The following is a 15,373-nucleotide window of genomic DNA, read 5'->3' as shown; positions in this document are numbered from 1 at the left end:
CTGTTTGGTTTGTGGCCTGATGTGGCCCAGTGGATTTCAGAAGGCCTGAAGTGGGTACCATTCAGGTGGGAGGTGAGAAAGGCCTCAGCAGTAGGGCTGCCACCCTCCAGAATTACAACTGATCAGATTACAGAGATCAGTTTCCCTGGAGAAAAGGATTGCTTTGGAATGTGGACTACATTACAACCCTCTGAGGTCCCTCCACTCCCCAATATGGCACCCTCCCCAGGCTCCAGCCCCAACTTGGCAGGCAGGGTTGGTGATGGAAAGCATCCCAGCACATCTCTGCTGACCATGCCCCATTATGCATGGAATGCTTACCTTGGGGCTCATCACTGCACAGTTGGCTTGTAATGGGGTCTCCTCATGTTTCTCTGTTTACATGTGAAGAGGCACTCCTGGCCACACAGTTTTTCTGCAGAAAACTTTCCTGGTTCTCTTAACTCTGACTGTCAACTCAGCCTTAAAGGCACAGATCTCATCACACCCAGTATGCCAAGATTGTTGGCTTTGTAAAAGCATTTACATCACTGTTATATTGATATTTCTGTTATTGCAGACATATCAATATTGTAGTCCTTCCCAAAAACAATCTCCCCCAAATGAAAGAGGCAAAGCTTAATAGACCTGATATTCTCTTCCCCTCCCCTCCCACCCCACAGTTCGTGCCGCTGCTGCCAGAGGAGAGAAGAGAGGCTTGTTTTAAAATAAAGGCATGTTTGAAAGAAAGTTTTTGAAAGCCTTCCTGTCATTAAGGAGTACTGAAGTAGAGTACGGGAGGTGGTGTGGAACCAAAAAGAGAGGCCCTGCTTGTAGTGTTCCTTAGAAAAGCCAACTCTTGTTATTATTATATTGAGATATCAATATCTTGAAATGAGCATTTAAAGGAGCAGAAAGGAGCCAGCAACATGGAAGCAGGTGAGCGGGAAGGCATGGACAGCAGTTTGAGGAAGCGCAAAGGGTGGAGCTAGTTAGGCTGGCTGTGGGTGGAGGGAAGCTGTCTGGGCAAAGCTGTGCTCACTGTCAAATCTGCCCGCTCTGGCGGAAAGTCACATTAGAAGTGGTCTTGCTTGCCGCGGAGAGAATGGAAAGTGGAAGCGGTCTCAAGGAAATACGTCCATTGAAGAAAACTTGCCGTCACAGACATTTACTCTCATGGCACAGGGGACCCCTTGTTCATAATAGGCCCATGATTGGTGGAAAGAGACTGTTTGGTAAGGTTTTAAGTGGCCACCAGGTGGTGCCTTGCCATTCTGAAACAGTAAGCTGAAGAAGATGGGATAAGTGAGCAGATCTCTTACCTCATGAGCTATCCTTGCTGATTCTTAAATCCAATGGTTTGTACATTATTTTCGCGCTAAAAATTGCCCACTGACTTAGAAGGGTGTAACTCTGCTTAGAATTGTCCTATAAATTATGCAAGCTTTGGGATATCTGTAAATAACAAATATTATTATTCTGTCTCTCCTAAATGTGAGACCCCATAGCACCTGGACACCTTGCCCATACAATCTCTGCAGCTTTTGAGATTATCAGGATTCATTTAATTTTTAAAGAAATTAGAAAGCAAGTTTCTAGCACTTATGGATGCAAAGGCAGATCCAAACCTAAGGCCTAATTTTCAAAATCAAGCAACAGATGATGTTGTGCAGCTGCTCATGTGCAGGTAGCCATGAGGGAATGCTGCAATTCACAATATTGGAGGTGAGGTGGGATCCCTGCACATAAAAAACTAGAAGGAAGAAGACTACTACCTTTTGATGAGCTAGTTTTCTGCATGCAATGATTTTTAAAAAAATGTATAGAGACTTAGCCCCCAATGACTGCCTGAAATAGTACAGCTCAAACACTGATTTACAACTTTGATTGCCGCTTGTGAGAACTAGGACAAGTAAATTTGCCAGCCATAGCTGGAAATCTGGTAGGTTTTTGTGGGGCGGGGGGAGGAGGAGGGACAGTTTCTTTGATATTGCACCAATGTGTGGCATCACTTCCAGCACAAAATAGGAAGTGCTGGGGTGATCTTCTAGGATTTACCCCAAAGTCTATGGAGTTTTTGGTGAATCCTAGGCTGTTCGCAGATGCCACTTCCGGTTTGTCACTGGGAGTGACATTGTGTGTTTGCATGATGCCAAAGAGCCACTCCAGTTTTCCCCCCATTGTGTCAAGTGGCAGAAGAGTGTGCTGTTTCCGTCCCTCTAGACCATTGGAGGGGTGAATGAATTATTATGATTAAGCATAGAATTATCTGTAACCTGAGAAGTAGAAATTTGGTTTTTGGTTTTTAATGATTCCAGCAAGGTGAATTCTAGTCCCTGTAGTGCATTCCTCACTTGTCTGCTTTTGTACAGAGCCCGAGTCTCTGCATAGCCATGCAAATACCTCTACTTGCAGGTTTCCCCCCACCTTTGGGCCCATTTGGAAGCTTCCATTAAGTCTTTTTTGCAACTGGCAAACCTGGATTTTAAAACTAAAAATGCATCCTGCCAATTCTTAAGATGCTTCTGCGGTTGTTCATCCTGTATATTTCTGGGCCTTAATTTTTTTCCCTCAGAATTTTTGCGGTGAGTAGATAGTACTTCTGTTCTGATACCAGAATATAGTCATACCCCCCCCCCCCTTGCCTTGACTTTTCCCCCACTCATCTTTTCCAGGAATATTAAACCATCTCTTGACTTTAGGCACATCTGCAAAAGAGAAACTGTTAATCATGTGATCGATGGGGCATTAATTCTCCTTTTCAGCTTTGAGGAGCCCAAAAGATAAGGGAAAAGGAGTGAGATGTAGCCGGGAAATCAATGGGAGAGAAGGCTGGGAAGAATGTGATTAAAGCAGAACAGTAATTGATGGAACAGGGTATATAAATCTCTTTGGGGTCAGAGACCTCTGCTGTCTGCAAATCACTAAAAAAAAACCCTGAGTGATCCATGTATTAAATTCTTCAGGTTGACTCAACTAACCTTGTGAATGATGGCCAAAGTAAAAGTTCCACATGAGATGTGTGGGAACAGTCCCCAGTTCATGTTTAATTAGCAAGCAGCCACAGAGACTTCAATTGTGGGTGAAGTAGGATGCTTAAGTGGTGTAGTGGCTAAGAGCAAGTGCACTCTAATCTGGGGAACCAGGTTTGATTCCCCACTCTGCCACTTGAGCTGTGAAGGCTTATGTGGTGAATCAGATTAGCTTGTGCACTCCAACGCATGTCAGCTGGGTGACCTTGGGCTAGTCAGAGCTCTTCAGAGCTCTCTCAGCCACACCCACCTCACAGGGTGTTTGTTGTGAGGGGGGAGGGAAAGAAGATTGTAAACCACTCTGAGTCTCCTCCAGAAGGGAAAGGGGGATATAAATCCAAACTCTTCTTCTTATACCATTCTGCTAAAAAAAAATCCTTGTAGTTGTTTTCTACAACTACAAGCTCTCCATACCTTTTCTTGCACAGTGAAAGAAAGCAGCTCAGGGAGACTGAGAACAGATGGGAGGAGAAAATATTGTAGTCCCCCTCTCTGCATTCCTCAATTCAAACCTCCGTGCCTTCAGCCATGGCTGCTTTCCATTTAAAAATATTGAGAGCCAGCAAGACCTGGCCCCAGTGGATATGTGTTTCTTTCCATACATGTGAGTAGTTCATGGGTGAAGCAGGGGATGGAGCCCTTATTGGCAGAAGCAGAGTGCAGGGAAGCGGTGATGAGCTCTCCCATTCCTTTCTCAAAGACAGGAAGACCCCTTTATATGATAATGGAGCAGCTGCAGAAATATAATTGTTTGCATCTTAACCTCCAACATGCCAGCTTTCACTTAAAATACAGTTATTGCTCCTTGGGAAGAAATGCCTGGATAATTTCTGCACATGATTTAGAATCTGGGTTAGGTGGTTTACAAAATGTACCTAGAGGTACAATGTATCCCTTCCCCTGGAGAAATCACAGTGTCTTAGAACTGCATGATACATTCCCCCCCCCCCCCCCAATATCCTTGAGTGTGGTCAGCTGGCATGAGCTGCAAATTCTCAGGGGCTCAGTTGGGAAAAGGACCACAGCTTTCATAGGGGACTTAAGCCTCTTTCCACCAATACTACTTTCCTGACCGGAAATGGCCTTGCTATTTTTCCCCACTGGGTAATCTTATAGATAGCCCATCAGTACATGTTAAGTGGCCCCAGTGCAACAAATGGCAGCTCCCCAGGACTGTTTCAGTTCAGGAAAAATGGCACGAGGGAAGTGATTGAAGATCCCTTTCTCTGTGTGCTGCAGTCCAAGTGAAGACTGCACAACACATATAGGAGTTAAGTTCCTAGCACCCCCAAACCACATCTGTTGACCCAGGGATGTACTTGCAAAAAGTAGATCCTGTAACTAGGCCCTTAATTGGCAAATTATGGCTTTGGTCTGCCTAACAGAAGCCATCGAGTCGGCTAGCAAATATCAAACCATGGTTATAGCTACAGCCGTCCTACTTCTGGAAGCTGCTACACCAGGGAAATGAGAATGCTGAGCAGACAAACGCAAAGTGAGCAATGCATTCTAAAACCCTGTGTAGTCCCTTTGTACGTATGAAAACATGGTTTGGGTTCTAAACCTTGTTGTGCCCCATATTTGGGTTAAATCAGTTTCCCAAGAGGATGGTACTACTCCAGCGAGGAACATTTGTCAAGCCACCCCTCAAAGAGGGCTCACTTTTTCTAACAAGGGCAATGCAATAGTGCACTACCTTTTAAGTGATCTGCACTCGCAAACTGTGGTAGAGGTAGCTAAGTTTCTTGCAACAGCTCTGAAGATATGTGATTCCAAATGCAGCACTCTGTAATTTCAACGACTCATGTCAATGAAGGTTTGTTGAGTGTTGTGTGTGGACAGTACTAAAGTGACTTTGAATGTACAATGAAGGGTCAGGCATACCATCTCTGCTTTTGTCCTCCATATGTTCAGCTTAATGTCAGCATAGTTTAATGTCTGCATAGGCCCTACCTGCATACAGCTCTCCGCCTGCAGCTGGGAACCGTGGAAGACCTGCTGGTCCACTCTCTCCTCATCCTCCGTCCTCAAAGTAAAGCCTGCGCAATTGTGACAGCTTCACTGCATGATTAGCTCAACATGAATTTAAGAGCTGTCGTAGCTTTTCTGGAAAATGCTTCCTGCAGATCTCACAGCAGTCACAGATTAACTATAGATGGTCTCAGTCAAACTCCCCAGCACTTCTCTTCAACTTACATCCTACCCTCACTTGCAATATGCAGATCATAGTCACTGACCCACTTTGCAGGGCTGTAGAAAATGTACCTGAGATAATCTAAGCTAAATGTTTTGGATGCTAGAAATGAGCTGCATCAATGCTAAGTATGGTTATCTGCTCTGTCCCCATTTTCGGTATATAAATTTGGCTGGGTCATGCTGAACAGTGTGTTTGTTTTTGAGTTGTGTTCCAAGATAAGGCCCTGCACGAGACGTTTTGTAAAGTCTGTCAGAGCAGGGGTGTGTTTTCTGTAATCTGTCTCTTTCAGAAGGTCAGGGTCTATCTATGCAAGACGTCTTGGGTGGCCCACCAATTAAGTGATAAGGAGCTGGATGAATTTCAGCCAGCCTGAACTGCTATCAGTGTTTATGGGTGGAAAAGCTTTGCAATGTCTTCTACGCCCTGAGACGGCAACTGGCAAGCATTTGGGAAACCTCTCTGTTGTTCCTTGGAGCAAACAGCTATAATGGCAGGCCTCCTGTGTCAGAGGAAAGTGAGTATCTCGGGTGTCGGTGCTGTTTTTCCTGAGATCTTGTTCTCCTGAGCCCCGACTTGGCTCAGGCAAGTCCAGTCTCATCAGATCTTGGAAGCTAAAGAGGGTCAGTCCTGGATAGTTTTTGGATAGGAAACCACCAAGGAATACCAGGATTGCTATGCAGAGGCAGGAAATGGCAAACCACCACCTCTAAATGTCTCTTGCCTTGAAAACCTCATGGAGGTCACCATAAGTTGTCTTAAATTTGTATTGTTGAAAGCTTTCACGGCCAGAATAACTGGGGTGCTGTGTGGGTTCCGGGCTGTATGGCCGTGTTCTAGCAGCATTCTCTCCTGATGTTTCACCTGCATCTGTGGCTGGCATCTTCAGATCTTTAGATCTTCTGAAGATGCCAGCCACCAGGAAAATCTGAAGTGAAAATCAGAAGGAATTCTGCTTAGAACACTGGCCCTTAACTCTTTCTAACAATTTCTCACTGTCTTAGATTTGATGGCAATTTCCACCACCATTTCTCCAGAGGTGTGACCTAAAGTTCTGCCTTATTGTCTATCTATGGATACGATTCCATTTTCTATAGGTTGCATTTGGCTGGCAAGTTTTTTTTGAGCATAAGAGAAAGCTCTGTGTTCGTGTGGCTCCACCGTGTAGCCTTCTAGGTGCGCTGAACAGACAGCAAACGGCTGCAGGAAAAATTCTTTCCTCTTTCTAATTCATGATGTGCCTTTGCCCAGAGTTCTCTTGGGCTTAGATGGATCGCAGCAGACAGATCTCTGCTGTGAGCCTTCTTCATCCAGAACGTGTAGGCTGAGCAGGTGTAAGCTTGTTTTGCTTCCATCAGGCTAAAAAAACCTGAATGGGAACAGACTGCTAGAATTAATGCTCTGTTAGCAGATTTTCTTCTGGTCTCTGGAAGGACATGACTCCCCAAACTGGAGCCATCTCCATACCAACTGTTCCAGTTTCAGCTGGGAGCTTTTGTTTACTACGGATGGTGAATCTTTTGGTGTGTGTCTGAGAAAGCTATCTGCAGGGTTGCTCCAAGGTGTTTAGGTGCCTGAGGCAGGAAAGCCAAATGGCGCCTCTCTCCCCCCACCCAGCTATTCAACATGAGACACAATCTGGTAGGACTTTTGTTCTCCAGTCTCCTTCCGCACATGCAGAATAATGCACTTTCAATCCACTTTCAATCCACTTTGAAGCTGCATTTTACTGTGCTGAATAGCAAAATTCACTTTCAAACAATTGTGAAAGTGGATTGAATGTGCATTATTCTGCATATGCGGAAGGGGCCTATTAGTGCTTTTATCCTGCTCCTCTTTGGTTCAATGGAACTTGTGCCGGTGTATTTCCCATTGGATTGTACTGCAGGGATCAGACTGGTCTCCCTCCTGTTCTGCTGCCTTTAATTGCATGCAAAATTTGCTTCCCACAGTGGCTGTCTCACCTTGCCTCTTGCTAGGGCCACCTCAAGCGAGTCAATCCCTTACAGAGGCTGCTTTATTTCCCAAATATTAAATGTCCTATAGCAAGAGAGAAATAAAGCACACGTGAAAAGCTGAAGAGGAAAGCCTGAACATGTTGCTGTGTGGTTTGGCAAACGAACAAATCTGAGAATGACAGTGGAGTGTTTAAGGCCATCAACTCTACGGGGTGTTCTGAACTCTGCAAAGCTTTATAGCGTAAAAATCTGGCTACTGCAAGAAGACACAAGTTCTGATTCACATTCCTAAGTCTTTGTGTCTCCCGTATGGGCAGACCCAGTTTGGCTCATAGGTATAGTGCACCGTGAGAAGGGGGTCAAGCTTCCTACCACACTGTTTTTCCCAACCCGAATTGGCCCCAGGAACTACTGTGGCCTGTGAATGAGTTACATGTGAGTTTCCCCAATATTGCAAATAGCTCCTCTGGGTCATTTCAGGCAGAAAAATAGTGCCGAGGAGGGTGTATTGTAATGTGTGACTCAGTCTTCCTTGTAAAGTCAACGGATTGCTAGAGTTAACAGGTTGCTGAGCTGCAATTCATTAACAAATTCAGAAGCATTTCTCAAGATCAGAAGAAGAAGAGGAGGAGGAAGGAGAGTTTGGATTTATACCCCACCTTTCTCTCTAGTTCACCAAATAAGCTTCTGCCACTCAGGTGGAGGAGTGGGGAATCAAATCCAGTTCTCCAGATTAGAATCCACCTGCTGTTAACCACTACACCACACTGACTCTCAGAAATATTAGCAGTTCTAACTTCAAGGAGTAAAATAATGTGGGTTATGGTCAGCTGTTCAATACTCATGTGTACATCTCCCTAGCAAATACTGAACACTTGAAAAACTGCTGTTCCCATTTGGCGCCCCAATGCAGTGTTTGTTCCTATAATCCCTAAGAGTCCTCCTTTAAATTTGTCACACATACTTTGCCTTTGAGAGGAATGGAACTGGCACCAGTTTTAACGCTGGTGCCACAAACCCTTGAAGCTTGTTGGTGTTAGTCACCACCTTTTAATCACTTATACTGTGTCATTCTCTGTGGCAGGGAGTAAAATGAATGGATGTCACCGAGACCCATGGTATGATCACACTCATCCAGTTCCACGGTTTTAATTATTCAATTTGAAGCTGGGGAAACAGATAATTCAGACATAATGACTGTCAGACATCCCAGAGTTTTGATTCCTGAACTCATTTTATTTTCTGGATTGCAGACAAGCTTCTCTCTTACATGGTCAGAGATATACCATCTATTTGGTAAATATGGACTTCTGGGCCTCAGAGAGGGGAAAGAATTGTGGCTTATGGACAATGGTGACGCTTCTGGGTTTTCCCACATTCATCTATTATTGAAATTCTGATCTGTCCTACTGTCTTTTGGATAACATTATCACCCTTATACTAGTAGAAGAAGGGGGACCAGTGCTGCATGCAACCTCAGAGCTCCTTAGGACATAGATTGATGGATGCAGAGTGGTTGAATTTGTCAGATCCACTGCAGGAATTCCTGCCTTTAAAAGGTCATTCTGCCTAATAGCAGGCAAAAATCCTCCCATCAGTGCCATAGTTACAAGAGAGAAACAGCAGTCGCAGAACTTCTCCCTTCTATCCAGTTGCTTAAAGATGCAGAATTCCCCTGGGAATCAGCAAACAGGCGACATGGTGAAATTAAAGTGGATATCCTGCAACATGGGTAAGTCACATCCAGCAAGTTTATTATGAGTGGAGCACACAATTAAAAGCCCATAGCCTGTTGAAGTTGTAATAGAGAAAGCATACTTTTCTTAAAAAATTGAAATTGGAGACTTCACTGTTAGTGCCCCAAAAATTTATTATTGAGGAGTGTAGGAATAAAATTATTTGTCTTCAGATTTTAACCCAGTCACTGTTACCATTCCACCTGTTACCATACTACCATACCACCTGTTACCATACCACCAGTCACTGTTACCATACCACCTGAATGGAATGAGCTAAACTTAGGACAGTGACTCATGCAGAGATACATTGAGCAGCCTCCTGTAAGGCCAGGTAATTCTACTGCCTCTCTGTATTGACTGAGGTAGAATGATCCAATTTCAGATAATGTAGAGATGCAGCAGGATTATGTGTCTCCAGTGAAGATTGATTGCCAGGAGACAAGGGTAGAGCAATGAATCATACAGGCATCGCTAGAGATGGGCACATTTTAACTATTTTTCACGGCACGTAATTTGAAATTTACTAATCTGTGGGACAGGCTGTAGCGCTGCCAATTTCTCAAATGCCAAATAAAAAGTTTTATTCTTCCTTGCTGTAGAGAACCCTGAACTCACATTTAAGGAAAAGCTAGCTAGAATTACATCTTATTTGAAGTGTACTTATTTAATTAAAAAAATATGGTTCCCTCATGTTTGGAGGCTCAAAACTTGTTAGTTCTCTGCTCTTTTTATAAGTTGTAATGATTTATTGGCTCAAGAGCAAGAACTGAACTGAAATGTGAGGCAATTCATATAGTCGAGAGGATTTATAAAATAGTTTTATTTCCCAGGTAATATGAGAACCCCAGTATTATTCACATTCCTTGATATTTTCTGTTTATCCCCCTTCCTGGCCAATCTCTCATTCTTCTTGGCTATATGAAGATTCTGGGTTTATGGCTCAAATTTCGGAGTTTTAACCACAAGAGTTCTTACAATTGGGCGTCTTATGCTGTAACCCACCCTGAGACCTTCGGGTGGGATAAAAATACACATAAATAAATACATAAATAATACCAAGACATACTAGATTATGCTCCTGTGGTTAAGATCAAATACATTCTATTAAGCACATATAGTTAGATTGTCTTATATTTTCAGATTTCAAACTTAATTTTCCCATTACTTGGATCTGGCTTTCATTCCCTGGAAGAGAAACTTTCTTGGTTATTAAGCGATGTCGAAAGCCAAGTCACTGCACAGGTTGCCAAATATTTGGTGACAGTTATAGCAGAGTATATTTAAAGAGCCACCTGTCTGGTTTGTTTTACCTGTTTGCGTGCTCCTGTTCATGAAAATGGTTGAAGTAACAGTAATTGGATTGAACGAGGCCTTAAATATCTTCCAGATATGTTGTGGCATGAACAGACCAATTCAGATTTCCTAAAGCTTTAAAGTTTCCATAATAAGCTAATGCAGGTTCCCTGTTGGAATTCCTGAACCACTTAAGGCGGTTTGTACTAAAACATGCACTTATGGACATGGAGAGCAGTAGGAGGTTAAGAGCTTGTGTATCTAATCTGGAGGAACCAAGTTTGATTCCCAGCTCTGCTGTGGAGGCTTATCTGGGGAATTCAGATTAGCCTGTACACTCCCACATACGCCAGCTGGGTGACCTTGGGCTAGTCACAGCTTCTCGGAGCTCTCTCAGCCCCACCTACCTCACAGGGTGTTTGTTGTGAGGGGGGAAGGGCAAGGAGATTGTAAACCCCTTTGAGTCTCCTGCAGGAGAGAAAGGGGGGATATAAATCCAAACTCTTATTATTATTATTATTATTATTATTATTATTATTATTATTATTATTATTATTATTATTATTATTATTATTATTATTATTATGCACACACAGGGGATGAATGCTAGCCTGTCTCTTATGTTCCCTAAGAGACTTCTTTGCTACTGCTTCAGATTTAATTATTGATCAAAGGTGATGATGGTTTTGTGCCTTTTGGAACATCTCCTTGCATTTGCTACTTGAAAAAAAATGCAATTGATGTCTGAGTGGGTGAGTAGAGGCTGCTTCTGGGAGATTAATGGACAGTGACATTATCACAGGGAGAAGAGTCCTTGCTTCAAGGGTGGCATAATGTTTAGGCCTGATTAAACTCTTGCTTTGCCTGCACAGCTGCTGGTGGCGGGGGTGGGGGGGGGCAGTTGTTGGCTAAACAGGGGAGGAGTCCTACCAGGGATTGCTTTCAACAGAAGAGAAGGACCGGCTCATCTCACACAATATTCCATGGTTTTCTTAAGCTTTTTTCAGACATTTGGTGCCAACTGTGTATAGCAGAAATGCGAGCTATGCCCAGCCTCTCTGATATGCATGGTTGCCCTTTTTGGGTGAATGGTGCAATATGCGTATTCTCCATGCTCATACAATTTTGTTGCATGTGAACCAAATTTTGGAGGAAATGTTTTTATGCTTCCTAGAGTCGTAGGGACATGAAAAATGTGCTCACCACTCTGTTCATATATAATAGTGATGGCTGCATGTATTGAATTACACATAGCACTTGTTCATGTTTAGTATGGTTGGAGTGCCAAAATGGAACATCTGAGAAAGGCTTCAATGTGAACAGAAGAGGGAGCAGTGCGGAGACTGCAATCTGGTCCCATATATGTATGAAGATGTGCTTGTAGTGTAGACTCTTCTGTTCACTGTTGCAGATCCTGAAAATGCATGATGCCCAGTTAGGGTAAGAGAGCGCTGTGTGCTTATAGGCAGTGGTGGGATTCAAATAATTTAACAACTGGTTCCGGTGGGGGGATTCAAATAATTTAACAACTGGTTGTTTACAAGCACCATTTTAATAACCGGTTCTGCCAAAGTGGTGCGAACCTGCTGAATCCCACCACTGCTCATAGGGCTGTTTGTCCCTGCAAGTGCACGTGTGTATACCTCTTGCCACTTTTTCAGTTGTCTTGGACTATGGGAAGTGAGTAGCAAGTAAAATTGGCTCAAGTGTAATTCCCCGGTCATTATGGATCAGGTTGTCAAAAGGCCTGGAGCTTAAAGGCTGGGCTTCTGAGTGTGTGTTGAGTCTTTCTGCTGCCTGCGAAAGAAGTGTTTTGAAAACCCCTTAGGACACAGATCATATGCAGAATACTTTCCCTTTGTGAAAGGGTTGTTTCTTCAGCTATCTTGAGAAAGATGGGATATGGTTTGACATCTGGTGTTATGCCTGTCACCTTTAAACTGGTGGGTTTGTAGAAGCTGTTAATGTCTCTGGTCATCCAGACATCACAAGTACATACTAGAAACCAGTAGCCAAAGAATTGGCTGGTTAGATAGTCAAGATATGCCGCACGTCCCAATGGCTTTCCCACCCTCAGCTTTTTAGCGCAGTATGCTTGTTTAGGCTTGCATTGCATTGGCATTATTTATGATTTATGATGTTAAGTTCATTCTCCAGAATACGGTTAGAGTCGCCTGCAGCAATGTTAGTGCAATTTGCGTAAAAGCCTAAAGCAATTGTAAAAGTAAAATAAAAGCAGCATGATGAACATGTGATGAAACAATTCACCAAAGGGCAGTCAAAAAAGTTTTAAGCACTGCAAATGAGGGACCACAAAACAGTTAAATATCATCACTTAGGCAAATAAAAAGGTTTGTGCTGGATGACAGGCAAACTGCTGCCAAGAGTGCATTCCAGAACCCTGGTGTCACCACAGAAAAGGTCTTGTCTCCTGCTGCCACCTACTGTATTTCAAAATTTGGGGGCATGCAAGACATTATCTCTGATCTCACAGTTAACCAGCAGGTAGATTCCTATGATAATAGATTAGATTAGATTAGATTAGATTAGATTAGATAGATAGATAGATAGATAGATAGATAGATAGATAGATAGATAGATAGATAGATAGATAGATAGATAGATAGGTAGGTAGGTAGGTAGGTAGGTAGGTAGGTAGGTAGGTAGGTAGGTAGGTAGGTAGATAGATAGATAGATAGATAGATAGATAGATAGATAGATAGATAGATAGATAGATAGATAGATAGATAGATAGATAGATAGATAGATAGATAGATAGATAGATAGATAGATAGATAGATAGATAGATAGATAGATAGATAGATAGATAGATAGATAGGGCGGTGCACAACATAATAAGGGCTCAGGGCGGAGGGCTCAGGGCGGTGCACAACATAATAAAAAACAGTAACATAATAATACAGTACAGTAGGACTGAACAAGTAACAATACCAATTTCACTAGCCCCATAATAGAAGACACAACTGACAGAAAGTTTCCTGTCAAGGTTTAAAACATCTTTTGGGGGATGGGGTGATGAAGGCATTCAGTTGTCCTAAAAAAATTATATCTGGCTTTTAGTTGTCCTGTTTTAACTGTGTACATGTGTAGATTTTTTTTGTAAGCCACCTTGAACCAAAAGCAAAAGTGAGGTATGAATATTTATATAAATACTGGATAAGCAAGGTCCCTGCCTCAGTCCCAAAAATAGTGACAAGAGCAATTTACCCCTACCTACTTGCCTATGCACAGCCCTTCCTATAGTGCTGTGAGGCTTTTTCAGTCCCTCTTCATTAATTAACTCTTTCTTCCTACAGTCCTCTGATCCTTTTGTCTGGCCTTTTTCTCCTTCAGCCGTTCTTCCTTCACATTTCTCTGTCCTTGCTCTACTGCCTTTTCTGTATCCTTCAGCCTCAACAGTTTCTAAACTTCCCTACATTGGAGGATCTTCTTGCAGTGCTCAGCCTGCCTTTTCTTCAGGTTTTAATCTCAGCCGAACTGACAATTTTCCTTTGCCTCACAGAAGGTGGACTGTAAGCTGTTTTCTTCCCTGAGCAATCACCTCAGTCCAGCCAACCAGTGTCCTAGGCTCCCACTGTTGCAAGTTCTATGAAATGTAGATGGCAGCTGGTCTTGTGAATATCGTGGGCCAAGAAAAGCCCTTAGTGTGACAGGTTGGGGGACCCTCTGCTGTGCTCTACAATTGCACTGCTGCTAGATTGAGACACTGAGTTCTATGAGGTTGTGCTCTTTTTAAATCAAGCTAAGTTTCCCTGAAATGCTCCAGCATTGGTGTTAACCTGTAGTCAGGAAGTTTGTGCTTAAGGAAATGACTCTGTGCTGGCTGCCTGGCTCACTTGGAAATTCATTTTTTCCATTTGTGGTGCTAGAAGAGCAAGTTCTGGCTCTTGATGAAATAGCCAGAAACAAATATACGAAGTCTTCAATTGACAGGCATGGAGAAGTTTGAAAGGGAGCCAGGAGGAGGTAAAGAAAAGGCCGAAACGGTTTCATATTTCCATATTCATTGGAAACTAAAAGCATATTACATAGATGTTCCATTTCCATTGGGTTCTTAGGATCTTGGAAATAACAAAAAAGCCCCTCCATACAGATTGTCACTCCTGACGTCTGCACATTCATGGTCTTACTGATTGAATTAAGAGGTTTGGACACTTTTATGGAGTTTTATGGTCTACTGCTAGTTATTAGACTTCACAAGCAGAGGTAACAACTTGTAGTAGGCATCTCATTTCCCCCTGCATCCACTGCTCTTATTATTTCTTCTTTCCCATGCTGGCAGTCCCCACAGAGTCCTTCTTTTTTCTGCTTCCTTCTTGCCTATCCACCTACCAGTCAAGCTACTTTAGCTATTCCCCCAGTTTTAATGTCTGATTTTATAGATGCATATCTTTATGTGTCGTTGAAACTTCAGGTTGGTAGAGAGATGCCTCTGACTGTTCCTGGCCCCATTCTGTGGGTTTATTAATCCACATTTTATAGTCCGTGTCAAAATTAGACATGTAGCTGAATGGGACTCCAGGTGGGATGCTGGAGAGCAATCAGCACTGAGGGCTATTGCCACCGGGTCCTGCTTGTGGCTTTTTCTGTGGCTTTGGATTGGGCAACTGTTGGAAACAGGCAACTGGACTGGTTGGCCATTGTCCTGATCCAGTAGGGCTGCTCTGATGTTCATAACACCACATACGTGCAGGGGGGAAACTGCCTCTGTTTTTCCATGTGGCTGATTGACCTACAGAGCGCCCTTTCATTCGTTCTGGATTTGAACGCATAAAGTTGTCTTATATTGAGTGAAACCATTTGCTCACCTAGCTCATAATTGTGTGGCTAGCAGTGACCCTCAGGATCTCAGGAGATAAAGTTTTCTCTAACACCTCTTGTTTAAGGCCACTTTTAATCAGAAGTGCCCCTGAACATTTCTCATTGAGACACAGCCAATTCCCTGTTGTAGTGATTAACAGTATTCTAGTATGCTGGTTTTTGCAGGCCACTCGTATTGCTCCCACCAAATATGAGCTACGATTCAAATGTCACCTCTTACATGGAGGCACTAAGTAGCCTTATGTCTCAGTCTTCATAGCTGCACAATGGGATTTTTAATTCTGGACTTCCTCTAAGGGGTTTTTTAATGATTACTGTATATGAAGTACTTGGAAT

General features: G+C 43.1%; 1 protein-coding gene across 4 annotated transcripts in view; it reads left to right on the top strand.

Annotated features, from left to right (window-relative positions):
- The window catches only part of ANK1 (ankyrin 1), a 179,662-nt gene that overhangs the window by 48,875 nt on the left and 115,414 nt on the right, over positions 1 to 15,373 (top strand). The window contains exon 1 of one of the 4 annotated variants that reach the window (XM_048511974.1): positions 5,606 to 5,722. The exons of the other annotated variants lie outside the window; for them this stretch is intronic. Within the exon in view, the coding sequence (XP_048367931.1) occupies positions 5,696 to 5,722 (27 nt within the window). The 5' untranslated portion in view covers positions 5,606 to 5,695. Of the gene's footprint in view, positions 1 to 5,605; positions 5,723 to 15,373 lie in introns of those variants that run through there. 4 annotated transcript variants of the gene reach the window in all.

This window comes from Sphaerodactylus townsendi, linkage group LG12, assembly GCF_021028975.2.
Source record: "Sphaerodactylus townsendi isolate TG3544 linkage group LG12, MPM_Stown_v2.3, whole genome shotgun sequence".
Classification (NCBI taxonomy): domain Eukaryota; kingdom Metazoa; phylum Chordata; class Lepidosauria; order Squamata; family Sphaerodactylidae; genus Sphaerodactylus; species Sphaerodactylus townsendi.
This window is presented reverse-complemented; position numbering and strand designations above follow the sequence as displayed.